The following is a 16,552-nucleotide window of genomic DNA, read 5'->3' on the forward strand; positions in this document are numbered from 1 at the left end:
GCTGACAGATTATTTCTCGCTCCAATTCCACCTATGGTACGATCTATATTTATCATCTGTAAATGCTTAGTATATTATAGAAAGCTGCGAAGAAAAGTAATTTTCGACCGAAAAAGGGGAGATGTTCACTAAGGAACATACATCACTGAACAAGTCCACGGAAGAAGACTCAGTTCTTCCTTCGACATCCGGTAAAGACTCCTCCATAGGTCTATGTACTCTAGCCTGCTGTTGGGCCTTCCTGACTGTCGTGGAAGCCAGCATTACTATTTTTCTAGGGAATGAGAATGCCATCTCCTGTGCTGAGAGAAATCCCAAGTGCCCAAAATGACCGACGATCATATCCATCAGAGCTATGTCTGACTGAGTTAATGGAAGGTTCGGAAAGTTGATGACATAGAAGAAGGCATTCATGAATCCAACCAAAGGGTAGTAATAGTCGGACTTAACGTCGCGACTAAAGGGGCCCAACCCTTTAGTCGGGGAAAGCGAGTTGTCCCGGGAAAGCGAGTTGTCCCGCACCACACCAAAATTTCTATGCGATCGCAGACACTTGAATTATACTATATAACCAAATAACCCTTAAATTAATACGCAATTAAGGATATAATCTCTTATTACTCTAATACTACAAAATCTGCATTTTGAGCTATTAAATCAGTTAATATTACTAATCTAGGTAGTAAAGAATACAGATCCACCTCCTTCCCACTAACCCTACTATTTATACCCTCTCTTGCCTCCTCCATTTCCCCATTTAATCCCTTAGTTCCCTCTAATATTGCCCGTATATATAATTAACTAAGAGGGTTTCCCTTTACTCGGTAAGCTTGCTTAGATACGAGTATTACAGGATTAATAGGAATATCTATAAATATTTCGGGGTCCTCCGCTTATATACGATCGAATTCAGCTTACTCCTTAGCTATCCTATTATAAAGCAATTAGTGCTTAATTCGAACAGCTTCAAGCTCGTTTTCCGTAGGTTCGTTCTGGGGATCACGAATTAGTATTAGGAGTTCGGGAGGGATAATCGTATTAATTCCAAGAACCTGCTTCTTTACTTGTGCCTCTAGTTCCTTTACTCTCTTCTTCCTCTCTCTCTCTCTCTGCCGCTCGTACGGCGATTCCGATTCTTTTAATAGCTTCCCTCTCAGCTAATTTGGCCTTTGCAAGCTGTTTCTTTGCCTTCTTGAGCTCCTTCTCTACTACCTTCCTCACTTTAATCTTCTTCTTTGCCAGAGCATTAGAAGCGTTTATCCACCCCCTCTTTTGAAAACTAAGCCATATGTTTAGCTTAGCCTTATAATAATTAACCTGTGCCTTGCGAGCGTTCTGGGTATCTAGCTCTTGTAAACTTCCAAGCATTAGGTGATTCTTGGTAGCCTTAATTATAACTATATACTCTTTGCGAGAGGAAGAGCTTAAAGTATCTAGAATCTTATTATTAAGATTATCGAGGCATAGAATGCATTTGTTATATGAAAATAGAGGTTTTGGGAAAGTAGGTAATTAGTATATTACTTCTAATTCGTGAATAGGAGGAGGTATAGGAATTAGTAAGTTTTCTACTTCCGCTTTAGTATCTGAATCAGATCCAAATTCCAGATTCTCTAAGCTAGTATCTTTCCTTCTCTTTTTCCCATATTTCTTGAGCTTCCTTTATATAGCTTTAAAGCTAACGGGCCAGATTCCTGCGTTCTAAAAGGCGTATTTAATTATACGAACCGTAAATATTTTCTCTCGTATTCCAGGGAGATTGCGAAAGAAGTACTAAATATTATATTCCGGCTTGTACGAGCAAATTACATTCATAATATTAACTTATTAGTAGTATTTCCACTTTCTAAAGACGCCAATATCATATAGTTAAAGGAGGTACGTTTAGTAGAAAGGGAATTATACGATTCATATCTTATTATATATAGCTTTTAAGACAAAATCGTCTGCTTAGTAACAAGTTACTCTATTAATTAAGAGAATATACCACTCCTTATTAGGCCCGTAATCATTATACTTAATAAAATAGTCTAGCTAAACTATACAGATCCCCTCGTTCATATATCCTATAGGAGAGACTATAATAACCTCATAGCCGGTTATATTTTCGTGGAACCAGGAAACTATAATTATGACTCCAGGTATAATTACTACCGGAGGAATTACCTTACTATTTACAGATATATACTTAATTATTATAAGAAACATGCGATTCTCTAGTATTCCCGTATATATCTCCTTAATTCTAATCGGTATAATAACCTCCTCTCCTATAGGTATACAAATTCGTACTCCTTTCTCGTCCATATTATATATCCGATCCCTATAGCATATACTAGTTTCCTCTAATACCGGATAATATTTAGTCTCAAACTAATCGCATAGGCTCTATTCGGTATAGAGATTAATATAGTGGCTCGTAATAGGCTTCGTTTTAATTATATGAAGTTCTGGAGTACTCTTTAGCTATTAAGAGAACCATTTCCAAGATAGAGCTATCTTATTATCCTCTGTTCGCATCCACATTATGCAGTTATATATTATTTGCTTCGTAGCTCCTTTCCCTCTATTAATCGCATGCGATACCATATACTGAATTAATGCCTCGTATTAATCAGGATATAGGATCTTGTTCTGGCCTCCCTATTATACTCTCGCTATTCCCATCTTCTTTCTCTCTCTCTGCCATGTTTTCTTTACTATATCTTTATTTCGTACGTAATACGCGCATACCGCAGTCGCGGGAGTCTCTTCTGGGTTAGCCTTGAGGAATTGAATAGCTTTACGGAGCTTATCCCTCTCTGGCATATCGCGGAGGAGTGCATAGTTAGGGAGGTTACTTAGGCGAGCCATTGCTATTGAATTTGACTGATTTTCAGGGTGATTTGGGCTGGTGGTGATCAAATTAATTAATTTTTACTATGGGTGTTCCATACAAATTGGAAATTTCTGGGATCGGTGCGGGACAACTCGCTTTCCCCGACTAAAGGGTTGGGCCCCTTTAGTCGCGACGTTAAGTCCGACTATTATAGGAGTAACCTTCCCACAACTTGAGTAAGTATAAGGTCTGATGATATTATAAGGGTCTCGGATCTACATACCAACCAGGCAATGATGCATTAACGTTTATGTATCTTGTTGCTAGTATCATATTTCTCGCCGCACTAATGATGATATTGGTGCTTGTAATAACTTGTTCACTGACATTTGAATCCTGGCATGAGCCAAGAGAGCCGTTCCATGGATATGCGAATGTGGAATGAAGAAATATTACACTACCATAGTACGTATAGTGCAAAAACATGAGATGGTGTATATGATAACCGTGGGGAAGTTGAGATGGGTCGATTGGTGTATCGGGTTGAATAGAAGAGGGGAGTGAGTCACGCCATGCCGTAAGTTGAGAGTGGAGCTTGGATATTGTACTGATGGCTTCCTCGGGTGTTTGGGGCAAATTCTTCAGGGCTGTGATCTTTCTAACGATTGTTGATGATATGCGGCAGAGTTGTATTATATGCGTAAAAATCTGGATGTTAATAGTGCCGCCTTCCCCCGCCACGGTTGGGACCTCACATGTGATGCAATCGTCGTTGATAACCTGTGGGCGCTGTTAGACATTTAGCCGCAAAAGTACCTGTTGCGGAAACGCTTACCGGAGTGTAACCCCAAAGACACGATAAATGCGTCGAATAACAGTAAATAGCCCAGAAAAGCCAATTCCGATGGTGTTCTTGAGGGTCATTAGAGGGAGATGTACTTCGACGGTGAAGCCCTTTCGCTTGGGCCAGCAGCAGTGCATTTGAGCAAAGGAGGTATTCGAGTATTGGGTTTCCCAGACCTTCTGTGAAAAAACACTACTTATGCATTAGTGGCAGCGGCTCACTATTCGGGAAGCGGATACAGACCATCGCTATTAGGGCTTGCACCGCGGTGATCTCGGTTTGTCCATACAGCAGTTGCGCCTGAACTGAAAGAGCATTTTCAAAATACCTCCAACCTCGTTCCTGTGCCTCCTCAAATCCAACTAAATGGCAGACTTTGGAGTATTCCGCTCTGCATCCTGAAGCGTATACGGCATTTCTAAGAGCATACCAACCCGGATCATCATTAGCAAGAGCCCCTTGCATAAAGTGCGTTCGCAGCCGAGCTTCGAAAGCCGGCCGATGCACAATCCCCATAACCGACTCTAGAGTCTCTTCAATGTAAGCTTGGATGTGTGTGTCAGCAGTCTAAACAGAAAAGACGGAAAGGCAGATTGACGACCTTACCTTTGCAATATTTCCACGCGGTGGCCTCGTCTGGTTCTGGTTCTCGATCTTCAGGTGATTTCGGTCCTGGCCTCCGTCTGCCACAAATGTCAATCATGAGCATTTTGGCGCAATTTCCAAAGTCTGAAGCTGCACATCGTTCAGAAACCCAGGCGATCCCATCTGGCGAGCAGATTGATAGCAGTGGATCTGGCGCTATTAAAATTAGTTTTGCAGAATTAATGATAGACCTGTGGAATGCGCACTGCAAGAATCGTCGGTCTGAGAGTGGTTAGCATCCAGGCCACATTTCTCGCAGGGGACAGGAGATATCGTACACATTCTGGAGCTAGGATACTACTCCTCTTGTTATGACGGATGGAAGTCCAGGATGAGGGCTTTATTAATACATCATCTGAACTTGATGGCCTAACTGTAGAGCTGGTCGCGGGTTTCGAGGTTCCAGTATGTGCAGGAGCGGAGAGGCTAAAACTGGTTTCCAATGCTGGCATGATGTTATCCAAGGAAAACGGGCAGTCGCACATTCCGAAAATGTTCTCCCCGGTTACCTCATCTCCCAAGATTATCGATTGGCTGATTTGACAAGGTGACTCAAAATAGGAGTCTTGTTCATTTCCAGCGTGATGGGACAAGGCGTTACTGGATGGCGTGTGCATTAAATCCGCCAAAGGGTATTCTCCAACCCCGCTATACGACGCAGTCCGATCTTCTTCCCGTTGTGTACAGAGTGACTGTACTGCAGCCGGCTCCCCCACGACATCTCGTCTCTGGCTTTAGCGCAGAAGTTCCTCCAGCTGAGCCAACCGTTGTTCCAATGCCTTGCCATTTTGAATCGATGTCCTCCGGATCCGTCGCGGTCGCACTGGCGGGTAATCGCAATTTTCTTGTCGCAACTATAAGTGAGGCATGGTATTTAGCTCTGAAGCTAGAACGGAAGTCCAATATAACACAGTATCTTACATGACAATTGGAGCAAGGATGGTCCCCGTCGCCTATGGATGTCGCCCATCACGAGTTAGTGACATTTCGACTGCACCTAGATCTCCATAGTAGAACCCGCACATCTGATCTTCTTTAACTTGCAATAATTACAAGCCACGGATCGAGTCCCTCTCTCTCTCGCGGCTGGAGACATGCTCATGGCAACCGCAGACGGCGTATGAGGTGCTGAGGGGCGCATGAGCGTCACGTATAGGTAAAGTTCTATCTTGGCGTGCAATCAATCTGGATAATAGAGGAGGTACGGTGTGGGACCGAACGTATGAAGTAGAGAAAGGAAATCGAGATGTTTTGTAGGTTTAAAAGGCGGTGGCTTGGCAAGTGCGGGGAACAGGATGGTCAGACAGGGGGTCAACGAATCTTTGTGGGATATGCACGATTGACGCTCGTCCGCATCATAGGACAATCACTTATGCTTAGCTGTAAGAACGAACAAGCTTCGTCCTTACAGCTCTGATGGGGTGGTGCTTGCATTGACGCAACTGCTCTTCCACAAGCAGGCATATGAGTACTGTTGTATGGCACTGCCCTTGGTGCCCTGTGCGTGCCAATGTCACGTGTTCATAGGCTTAGCTCCTGGGCATGTTTCACCCCTATATAAGCTCCCCGGAGCACCCAATTTATGCTCCTCAGAGAGCGCATTTCGCCTGTGTAAAGTACAATATCACTGCGCCAGGACCGCGGCTCAGGCTCGTGCGGTTGCTGACAGAGTGGAGGGGAGGTTTTAGCAATCTTGATACCCAGGTTGTACAGCCCGGATAACAACTACCCGGCATCCGAAATGATAACACACGTGACATAATTTTTTTTAATTCAGTATCAGAATCAAAATACAATGGTGAAGCTTCATCTCGTTGCCTATTATAGGCCATTGCCCATTAGAAAGGCCGCAAACCCCTTCAGACGACGAAAAGCGCAAACCAGACGCCGTAACTGATCTTGTAACCACTGGAGAAAATGTTATCCCCTAAAAGACTGGGCAAAATTAATAGACACAGCTGAGACGGCCATGATCTCGATTTAACTGGGTTTCGCTTCTTCCCTTGTTACTTCTGCCGATGCGCTTCCACCTGAATCTTCTTCAGAACAAACTACTTTGTCCCTGGCCAACTTGTCGGTCCCTTCAGCCTTGCCAATCACACTTGCTCCATACTCAGCAGGTACGATATCTTCAGGAGGAATCTCGGACACTCTTATGGGCTGTGAAGCACCGGCCGCCGTGTAGTCCAGGCCAATTTTCATAAACGCTGGAGCAAAACCAAGTTCCATCATGACATAGCGGATATCCCTGTTAAAGCCCTTTTGAAGATTCCACGATCCACGGGTACCGCCAATAAAAGTCCTCAGAACGCCGTACGCCAGACAGAAACGCATGTTCCGTTCATCGACCTCTTGCCCACCACTTGCACAGTAGTGAGCGACGAAGCTTTCCCAGTCCATATGTTTGGAAACGTGAGGTCTAATGTAGGCCAGATCTTGCTCGGGAGCTCCGAAGTCCGCACATTCCCAATCAAGGACACCGGTGACTTGCCCATTCTCAGCAAGTATGTTGTGAACACTAAAGTCGCCATGTGTAAGGACCGAGAGTCTTGAGTCTGCCGGGATATGGTTTTCTAGCCAGTGGAAGAGCCAGGTGATGTAAGGTGAGGGCAAATGCTCAACGCGCTTGATGTACTCGCGCCATCCCTTCAGATTGCGGCGGTGACGAGCCTCGATTGTTTCGTTCAGTGCATCTGATTCATTATGCATAGCAAAGTAATCCGCGAATGTCTCCAATGGAATAGCATGTAACTTGGCCAAGAGTTCCGCAAGCTGCCCAAACAAAGGTTCTGGCAACTTCTGGTTTTCACCATCTAAAAAGCTACCAAGTACTTTTCCAGGTCTCCGCGTCATTGTGAAGAAGGTGCTTTCAACACCAGGTAAGTCGAGGGCGAGGTCGATTGGTCGCGGAACTGGATAATCTGTCTGGCTCAATGATCGAAGGAGGTGAAATTCGCGCTCAAGAAGAAAGCCACCATGTAACACCATTGGGACTGGCTGGCTTTTCCGAACCACCAGCTCTTCGATAGAACCAGTTGCGTGTTTGACGGTATAGAAATATGTTTCTTTGCCAAATCCGCCAGGTATCTCAGAGAAGTCCGTCACCTCGAGTGGGCCGTGACGTTCTGTCAGAAAATCTTCGAGAAAATCTCGAAGTGGGGGCAATGGAGTTGGTGGCTCTGTTTCAGAGGACTCATCGCCGAACGGTCTCGCCGTCAGTTTTGCCTGCCCAGTAAGGTAGCCCATCTCCCACTCAGCGGCACGACGAAGTAATCCGGTATAACTAGAATTCTTTGACGTGGATGCTGACGCTTGAACGCACAACTTATTCAAGCGCTCCGTCAGCAGATCATATTGATTGGCGAGGGCCTCGAAGGGGGCATTGTCCGTTAAGCCAGATTGAGCGGTAGTGACCGGATAATTGAGTACACGATGGAAATCTACTTCCAGTTCCAGGCCATCTTCGATGGATTGTGCGATGAAGTTTCTCGCTGGCTCTTGTTGCCTCTTGAGCAGCTCGCCGAGGGTGGCACTGATCAATTCTATTGTACGCCGAGCAGATGCCGATGTGACCTCTGGCAATACCGTAACGTCAAGGGTGTGTAGAATTAGAGACAGGCACTGATCGGTTGGATTTATCTTCATTATTGCGAGGGCGATCACAGAGCAGATCGTATCGATTTCAGTCAAAACTCTTCTAGGTGTTAGGACTCCTCTTATGCCCCGCAATCATTCTTTGTATCTCACAATCAAGACCCTTGTACCCCGCAAACCAGGCTTACTACATGCCGGCGCTTTAGGCCCGGGATTCGGTATTTTCAAATCTAAGAATTGAGGTGAAGTTACGGAGTTGTGGACCGGGTTTCAGCGTCCTTCGGCCGGGGAATGTAACTTTATATTCCGCACCTCAACTGGAGAAAACATGGTGGATCCAGTGCGCATAAAGAGTCAACTTCCGAGATTGCGAATTAATAATGCATTTACGTTTGAATAAACGCCATCAGAAATTCTTTGATTGAGTCTTTGATTGTGACAGGCCAGCTATCCCTAGTCATGTAGAACCCAGTGCAATTGGGCTGAAAAGCCCTCATCATCCGCATTCCATACTTACCATCAATCATAAAAGGAGCAACACAGGTTCCTTTCTAACATTCTCGCATTTTTGTAGGATGACTTTGGTGGTCATCTGAATACATCAACATGCCGCCACATGACAAGCCAAGCGCAAACCCGCTGTTCGTGATCGACTGAGCAGTACGATAGCTCCCAAATCATTCCAGCGTGAGCTTCTCACGGCGGAATCGTTGATAACGTGAATACCATGCCTCTTGATACGCACAATAGGTGACCCGACCTTCATCATCGCTCCATCGAAAAACGCTGTCTATAAAGATATTGTTTGGCCAAGAGGGCAACTGCGCCATTGCGATTGCTTCGCCTTTAAAGTGGTAGACTTTCCCCGCATCATCTTCAGCCTCAATCTCTTGTTCTATGGCAGCAAACAGGTCTGGGTGGTATTTCGTCACGTTGCGCCGCACTCGAATGATGTTGCGAGCCACACCATCGACGACAACCCAGGCAAAGTAATGCGATGGTTTCGATTTATCAATTGAGAAAACGTTCTCCCAAATTGGGTCCGTATCAGGTGCTTCGTACCCAACCTGATTGAAACTCAATGTCCCATCAAAACTCATTGGTGACCATCCAACCGGTGGATATACGACTTCATCTTCGGTGCGAGTCTGCCTCCATGATCGATCTCGGACCGGAAAACAATCAATGGCATATTCCTTTCCATTCAACCGAAGATTGCCAATGCAATGCATAAATTGCTCACTTCCTCCCGGTTTCTGCTCAGGCTTTGTGTGTAGGTCCTCGCCTGGCATGACGCGGCCACGTGGAAGAAGTGGCGTTACTGCTGTCTGCACGACATCAAAGGATGTCTCGCCGTCTTTGCTGGTGTATTGTATCTGCACCTTCTTTCCTAGTTCAAGAAACTCTATGCGGAGGCCATTTTTTGTTTCGATTGTATTGTTCTTGAATTCAGGGTACGGCATTATAACCACATAATTACTATGCTCACAATCGAGCGGTCGCAAGTTGTCCAGTCCCTTATATATGCAGACACCACCGGAGCAGAGCTTGAATACTGTCTGGCAGCGTAAATATACGAAAGCCCCAATCTTTTGTTCCGAAATTGAGAAGCCGAAGTAATGCGTGTGGATTGTGTGGCTATTCCATTCCTCACCCTCTATAGGTTGTGGAATCCAGAGATCAGATTCGTTGGGTTGTGCAGTTTGCTATTAAACGTCAATATCAAGACAAACTCTCAGGTACGTGGCGGGCACCAACTTGGGCTTGTGTTGCTGCCATCTTATCTTTGAAGGTTTGGTCTCTCGAAATCGAACCCAGTTTCTCTTCTATCAGAGCTGTGCTTCTTCAAGCGTCTTCTTTGAGTTATGTTTGAGAAGGTGGATATAGATTTTTGTTTTTCTTGGCGTATGTTATTGAACCCTGGCCTCGATCAAGCGCAGTTCTTGTATTTCGGGGAAATTTGTTTGATATTCCCGTAGAGGCCGTTCATATTCCGTTTCTCAACGAAAGCTGGTTGGCCGGCGGATATGAGCAAGACTCGGACCAAGCGAAGTTGTTGGCCGTCTGGAGTTTCGGGTTCCGCACTCCCCGAAGGAAGATGCAGGACGGATCCCGAAGGAGCTCCTGAAATTTCGAGATACAACGATGGTCCAATGGACATCGTTTTGAAGAATCATCTTGTAATCAATGTGTATATGAAACAAACTCCGTCGGGTGCAAAGCCTCTCTAAACAATAAAGTTTCTTACAAAATCCAATGGCACCACGAGAAATTGCTTTGTTGGAGGTCTACCGGCACAAGACAAAAAATGATTTGTGGCTTATTGTGAATGGCAAAGTCTATGACGTGACAAAATTTATTGTCAATCATCCGTAAGATGTTTTCATAGTTTTGGATCCCAATTCACTGATTTATATCCTGTGCTAGTGGTGGAGAAGAAGTCCTCCTTGATACGGCTGGTAGAGATGCATCCAATCCATTCGAAGATGTTGGGCACTCTGCAGAAGCAAGAAATATACTGCAGAGCCTAGAAATTGGTACCTTGAAATTAAATGTATTCACCATATTCTTTTCTCGCCGCTTTTACACTGAATTCAAAATTCCAACAACTGCGAACCTTCAATCTAGGCTGACTGTCGTAGCCGAAGGGTGATGATGCTGAGGTGGAAGAAGCTGCGTTACGTGCGAAAACAAATTCTTATCTGAATAATTATCTCCTATCGATTTGGTTATTTATCTTCGCTTTATTCTTTGTGGTACATCGATTTATGGCGCCTGTTGATACTCTTGATGCAGTTCATTAATTGGAAATACACTTCGGAATGTACAATTATGTCATCGGCATTTACTTTGCATGATCAGGGAAAGAAAGTTTACCACATATGAACAAAGGGACCAATTCCATACAAACAAATTAACTACGCATTGTCTTGTGTCAAATCTTCTATCTCCCCGCCATTTACTTTAATCCCCTTACTTATATACAACCTTGCTGATTTTTGACTCCACCACTACGGGTTTTCCCGCCTCAACCAGGAAACGACTGCAGCCAATGAATTTACTTGTCTCCAAGCTCTTCAAGTGTTCCGCTCCAGTCTCAAAATCGACATGCGTAAAGATTTTCCCAAATGGCGTGGTCTTCGCATCTGGCGATCCTGTCAAAATAGCCAATCCTTCTGGCGTCATTTCGATGATACCTGTATAGCTATAATGAATGAGACAGCCATCTTTATTTTTGAGGACCGCTTTGACGTTTATGCGAACATTTTTCATGGATGGGTCGACTTGCACATGATCAGAGCCGAATATGAATTCGGCGTCGACTTCTGGGCCTGAAAATCCGTGTTCACTTTTAACGGTACCGCCGTTTATGGGTGCCACCTGGAGAGAGATGCCATTGTTGAGGCTGCCGATTGGAAAGGGTGGGTCGAACGTGAGCTGCAAGGTTATAAGGCTGTGAATTTGGTGAGGTGAAAAGAATGTGGACGAACTCTTGCTGTGAGGGCTGGCTCTAGAGATGCGAATCCGGACATTATGAGATTAGGCAATGCGAAATTTTCCTTAGGAAAGAAGCATCAATATATATGATATCTCTTTATGCAGTCGCCTCTGACGAAATATATGTCGTTCTACTGATGTTCAAAGGAATTAGCTAGTTAAGTCTGAGCGGCTTTTCGCGTGAGAGTTTTCTTCCGGATCCCCGATAGCCAGTCGACGATGCCCGGGCAGCCGGGCTAACAACCCAAACGGCCGGAGCTGGCGCTCTAATATACATGTTTTGCCATGCTTTGCTCCGTGTTAGTAGATTCGGTAGGAATAGAAGCGTCTCCCGGCGAGTGACGCTCGGCTTTACCAAAGAATATATCAGAACTGATTGGCAAGCTTACCCGCCACCAAAGCGAAAATCCCAATTGCACGAAACAAATATTTAAACACAATATTTCTAAAGGAATTGAGCGCTCTGTTACTCAAATGTCTTTTTCTTTTGGTGAATTTCCCGTCAAGGGTAAGATCGTTGTCGTCACCGGCGGCGGATCAGGTATTATCCCATTCGATAAAATTACTTCCTACACCAGTTATGTTTAACTTTCATAGGAATTGGTCTTACTTTTGTCAAGCACGCTTTCGATCAAGGAGCCAAAGTTATCATTGCAGATCTCCGTCTCCATTCCGACGCAACCAAAATCGGAATTACGACTACCATCCCGAATATCTACTTCCAAACCTGCGATGTCACGAAATGGGACCAACTCCAGAATCTAATCCAGATCTCAGAAGTGCAGTTTGGCGACGTGCCTGATATTTATGTGGCTGCAGCGGGCGTCTTCGAACCTGTAATTCCGCCCTAAAGCTTTGCTTTTGCAAGTTGCTAACTAAAATTCATAGCCATGGTCCAATTTCTGGGGTGATCCAGAAACCGAGAAATACAGTATCATGGAAATCAATGTCAATCACCCGATCAAGATAACTAGGATTGCTATCAGAGCCTTGCTAGGCAAATATAAGAAAGGTGTTGTACTGATTGTTGCTTCGATTGCGGGGTACTCGGGACAGTATTCTGCGCCTCTCTATTCCACGAGCAAACATGCCGTGGTAGGGTTCACTAGGTCGATGGTTGATACGGGGAAGTACCAGGGTGTGAAGGTGGTCACTATATGTCCTGGGTAAATCCTCTTGTTTCTCTTCCAAATTGCTAGAGCTAACACCTTCCTACCAGAATCGTGGCAACACCACTATGGTCTGATAATCCGAAAGCAAAAGATCAGTTCTCCATCGCAGACGAAATAATGATTTCGGCAGATACAGTCGCCGCGAGCATGGTCTCATTGATTGAAGACGCAAAATATGACAGTGGGACGGTGTTTGAGATTTCTATGCTTGGGGAAAGAGTGATTCCCCCTTGGAATATTGATCCGCCAGGGATGGTTGACGGGAAGATGGCAGAGGGGACAGCAATTCCGCAGGCGGCTATTGATAAGAGCAATGCGCCACTTTTAGCAATAACGGCGAGCGAGAGAGGGGCTTTGTTAAAGAAGTAGTCTGGAGGGTTGAAAGTCCGTCATCCAGCAGTATATTTACTCCAGCTTCTATGTCAAGATATGAACCACAAATGAAAACCTTCTTCGCTACAAATTTTGGCTCTAATCCCCTTTCGTTGCCGTCATCTCCAATGCTCTATTTCCTACAGATTCATCCCCAGCATACTCCCTCTTCTGTTACCCTTCTCTCATCTTTGGCGGCCCATGTTCGCGTTGTTCTGTTATTTTCTCTTTGAGGCGCTTCCCAACGCATCCGGAACTGCCAATGAGACGATCCATATGGTGGTAGCAATAAGGGAGACTGTGGCTATAGCTGCGCCATAGGTTGTGCGATACCCATTGTCAAGACTGAGTGCTACCCAAACAGGCCACCCCAACCCAGCATTCGCCATCGCATATGCCGAGGAAACTATGGCTGGAATCATGACATTTTTCCAGCCCTTCAAATGGTTGCGAAGAATAAAGACGATGCCAGCCGCCATCATCGGGGACACTGCATGAATAGCCGGAAACCAGAGAGGAAAGCCACCGATAGAAAAAGGTTGGTGGCCGTAATAGATGTAAATCCCCCAATACAACGGAGGATACTCTAGCGCCAAGTTCACAGAAAATGACCTGAGCCAAAGCTTCCACACGTCACGCCGGGTTGTCCTCTCGTTGCGGAGAACTGTCAAAAACCAATACCCCTGGCCTCCCACAAACCAGCCATAAGTTGCTGGCACAAATACCGGAATGGGACGGCCGTGCCATTCAAATGCGATCCAGTTGCCTTCTCGTGGAAAATAGCAGAATCCCATAACATCCACGGCGGGCTCCAACGCGGAGGCAATCACACCCCCAATTGCAAAGAGAAGACACGTTGGGTCACCTTTGGCCAGGTTTTTGAAGGCTTTATACAGCACAAAGATGAATGGAATCTGCGTCATGATAGTGAAGATCAACTGCTCGTTGTGAGGAATCGTCATATCTGCCGGCGGATGGCTCGTGGTTCCTGGAACAAACATCTTCCTGGCTTCAAAAAGTAACAGCTTCGATTGACGATTCGGGATTCAACTCAACCCAAGCTTATTTTGAATGCGGCTTCGCTTTCTACTGGGAATCTGAGAAGTTTTTTTTTTCCACATTCGGAGGAGGGGCGAAACTGAGACAGAAGAACCCAAACCGGGATATCCGGAAGGACGGATTGGGAAGAATGTGCGAGGCTGCGATTGGGGTCTTGCGAAACTCTCTCCGGCCCGAAGCGTTCAAGTTTTCCCCGAAACTTGTCGTTCGGTTCTCATAGGATGCTGCACTGGTCGCGTTTTCCATGGGGCATATCTACCCCGCACTGGGCGTTTTAGGCGGGGTGTGGAATGGCTTAGCCTTCCAGTTCTGGTGAAGTGAGCATCCTACCTCACAAATGCAGGAAACATTCGGGGAGACTTAAAACAATCGGCGTGATTTAGTGAGTCGGCTAGACAGTCCACCTACGAGAGGAGTGTGAGACAGGCTTGGCAGAAATACCTAATTTCTGGTATCGATAGGTATCGATGCCAGAATCGTAAGGTATTAATACTATTAATAAAGTATTAATTCCCGGAACCAAATTCCCCCCTTTAATTACAATTAACTTTAGAACCACTTCCCATATAAGAAAACTTTTAATAGCACAAATATTCTACTTAATTTAGGCTTTCTATTTAGCTACTTATCTTATAGTTTAGACTAAAACTTGTCTCAATACGGCTATTTTAAGCAAAAAATAGCTTTTGAGATTTTCGTAAGGCTCGCTTATAATAAGCGTTCTAATAAGAGATATGAATATAATACTAAATTCTCCGAATACGAGGGCTATTTTAAAATTAAGATAATATTAACTTTTATTAATAATATTAAGTAATTCCTTTAATAGAAAGACTAGAGAATAAAGAAATTATATATAAATATATTATTATATTATAGTAGGGAATTAGGTAATGCTTACGTGGTTGGGCCACGTGCTCTCGGCTATTTACTACCCCCATATATATATATATATATATATATATATATATATCTCCTTCTCTCCTTCCCTCCTTCTTATAAAGATAGTATCCCGAGTATTCCAGTTCTCAATATATATTTTAGTGTTCCTATATGCCCCTCTTTAATATAAATTAAATAATAAATAGAAGAGATAATTTAAGGCTAAGTGTGACGGCGGGATCGAGGCAATGGCCAGGGCTCAAAGATCCAAGAATCTCATATATTGAAAATACTAAGCTAAAGAGAAGAAGGAGAGAGAGAGAGAAGGAAAGGGGATAAAAGGAGGGAAATACTAGCTAAAACCACTGAAACGCCGGCTAGCTAGGTGAAACCAGTCATGTGATAGCCACCCCCCTTTGGCCCCCAGCCAGCGCCGTCACACTAAGTATCGATTCGGTATTAATACGTATTGATCCTTGCGATACCTAAGTAATACCATCCAGTATTAATACCGTATTAATACCAAAAGTATTTTTGCCAAGCCTGGCAGCAGATGGAGGCTAATATGCCCATTCTTGGGATGTTTCCATTCGCGACGCTTAAGGACCAAGTTGAGAAGGAGCCTGAGCGGCCGTTTATTGTCGATGTGGGAGGTGGCAAGGGGCAGGCTATGTTAGCGATTGAGACAGAGTGCCCTAAGTTCTTTGGGGGAAATGTAATCTTGGAGGACTTGCCTATTGTCATCGATTCCTTGAAATCGGAGGATCTTCCTGGTATCGAGCCAACAGTTCACGATATTTTCACTCTACAACCTGTCAAGAGTAAGTCTATCTTCAATATACACTCCATCTAGACCAAACCTAATATAAGCAAATTCAGATGCACACGTGTATTTCCTGCGCCGACTTCTCCACGACTTCTATAATCCTGTTTGTTTGGAGATTCTGAAGAATATTGTGCCGGCTATGGGTTCTGTTTTCTTCTGACTCGCGCTTGATCATTTGCGACATGATTGTCCCTGAGATGGTTGAAGTTGGCGGGCCGCTGCAGCTGTATTGGTTGGATTTCTCCTTGCTTCTCCTTAGTGGCAAGGAGAAGACGTTGAGCGAGTTCACGGATCTTTTCAACGAAGTTGGACTGGAGCTGATGAAAGTATATCCTTCGGGTGTTGGTACGACTTCCATGCTAGAGACACGTCTAAAGAAATGACGATGTTGCAGCATTGGTACCGTTGAGAGAATGAGCCACAGCAGCTTAGATTTATGCGCAATTGAGCTATTATAAAGATATGAACCTTAGCATTTAATGTTTCTACTAGAGAAGACTGTATTAAAATCGGCGAGCAAATGGAATCGACTAAGGTTTTTATCACCTGTGGTTACCTCGTGTAATATAAGGGATGCCCGCATTGCAATCATTCTCCTTAGTGCACAAATCTGAATCTAACTAAGCACAAACAAAAACAGTCGTCGTTGGCAAACTTTTGTTGCGGCAGGATAGAATGACTGAGATCAAAGATCTGGTGCCAGAGTCCCTGGTTTGTCTTGTCTCTTAAACTGATGAACAGACGATCGGAAATGAGATTTGCTTCAGTTGTCTCACCGGAAGAAACCCAGGCCAACGCATCAAATGCGCTCGTCAGGTGTTTCCGTGGCGCAGAAAGCCAAG

The 16,552-nt window shown here is 44.7% G+C and overlaps 8 protein-coding genes across 8 annotated transcripts; 3 read left to right on the forward strand and 5 right to left on the reverse strand.

Annotated features, from left to right (window-relative positions):
* Nucleotides 1-66: 66 nt before the first annotated feature.
* Nucleotides 67-4,461, reverse strand: K444DRAFT_543397 (uncharacterized protein; the record flags this gene model as incomplete). The annotated part of the gene is made up of 5 exons (XM_024875964.1): nt 67-444; nt 3,098-3,607; nt 3,654-3,854; nt 3,906-4,207; nt 4,269-4,461. Coding segments are annotated over 5 exons (1,584 nt in total), but the record flags the coding sequence as incomplete, so codon positions are not given.
* Nucleotides 4,462-6,287: 1,826 nt separating this feature from the next.
* Nucleotides 6,288-7,952, reverse strand: K444DRAFT_706328 (kinase-like protein; the record flags this gene model as incomplete). The annotated part of the gene is made up of 1 exon (XM_024888129.1): nt 6,288-7,952. The coding sequence occupies one exon, from the start codon at nt 7,950-7,952 to the stop codon at nt 6,288-6,290; it is 1,665 nt and encodes a 554-aa protein (XP_024729373.1).
* Nucleotides 7,953-8,578: 626 nt separating this feature from the next.
* K444DRAFT_636204 (uncharacterized protein) lies at nt 8,579-9,364 on the reverse strand (the record flags this gene model as incomplete). The annotated part of the gene is made up of 1 exon (XM_024883967.1): nt 8,579-9,364. The coding sequence occupies one exon, from the start codon at nt 9,362-9,364 to the stop codon at nt 8,579-8,581; it is 786 nt and encodes a 261-aa protein (XP_024729374.1).
* A 793-nt stretch (nt 9,365-10,157) lies between these two features.
* K444DRAFT_496659 (uncharacterized protein) lies at nt 10,158-10,446 on the forward strand (the record flags this gene model as incomplete). The annotated part of the gene is made up of 2 exons (XM_024873283.1): nt 10,158-10,273; nt 10,329-10,446. Coding segments are annotated over 2 exons (234 nt in total), but the record flags the coding sequence as incomplete, so codon positions are not given.
* A 428-nt stretch (nt 10,447-10,874) lies between these two features.
* K444DRAFT_636206 (uncharacterized protein) lies at nt 10,875-11,434 on the reverse strand (the record flags this gene model as incomplete). Its single annotated transcript, XM_024883968.1, has 2 exons — nt 10,875-11,339; nt 11,393-11,434. The coding sequence occupies 2 exons, from the start codon at nt 11,432-11,434 to the stop codon at nt 10,875-10,877; spliced, it is 507 nt and encodes a 168-aa protein (XP_024729376.1).
* A 439-nt stretch (nt 11,435-11,873) lies between these two features.
* K444DRAFT_647254 (15-hydroxyprostaglandin dehydrogenase) lies at nt 11,874-12,940 on the forward strand (the record flags this gene model as incomplete). Its single annotated transcript, XM_024885309.1, has 4 exons — nt 11,874-11,940; nt 11,997-12,235; nt 12,288-12,565; nt 12,619-12,940. 4 exons carry the CDS (start codon nt 11,874-11,876, stop codon nt 12,938-12,940), a joined length of 906 nt encoding a protein of 301 aa, XP_024729377.1.
* K444DRAFT_619989 (uncharacterized protein) lies at nt 12,924-14,113 on the reverse strand. The gene has a single exon (XM_024881620.1). The coding sequence runs from the start codon at nt 13,942-13,944 to the stop codon at nt 13,162-13,164; it is 783 nt and encodes a 260-aa protein (XP_024729378.1). The 5' UTR covers nt 13,945-14,113; the 3' UTR covers nt 12,924-13,161.
* A 1,324-nt stretch (nt 14,114-15,437) lies between these two features.
* K444DRAFT_706341 (S-adenosyl-L-methionine-dependent methyltransferase) lies at nt 15,438-16,160 on the forward strand (the record flags this gene model as incomplete). Its single annotated transcript, XM_024888130.1, has 2 exons — nt 15,438-15,705; nt 15,764-16,160. The coding sequence occupies 2 exons, from the start codon at nt 15,438-15,440 to the stop codon at nt 15,868-15,870; spliced, it is 375 nt and encodes a 124-aa protein (XP_024729379.1). The 3' UTR covers nt 15,871-16,160.
* Nucleotides 16,161-16,552: the final 392 nt, after the last annotated feature.

The sequence above is a fragment of the Hyaloscypha bicolor genome (genome assembly GCF_002865645.1).
Source record: "Hyaloscypha bicolor E unplaced genomic scaffold K444scaffold_174, whole genome shotgun sequence".
Lineage (NCBI taxonomy): Eukaryota > Fungi > Ascomycota > Leotiomycetes > Helotiales > Hyaloscyphaceae > Hyaloscypha > Hyaloscypha bicolor.

What these genes read in the sequence shown, in the direction of transcription:
- K444DRAFT_619989 (XM_024881620.1), bottom strand. Translation starts at nt 13,944, where the DNA reads ATGTTTGTTCCAGGAACCACGAGCCATCCGCCGGCAGATATGACGATT.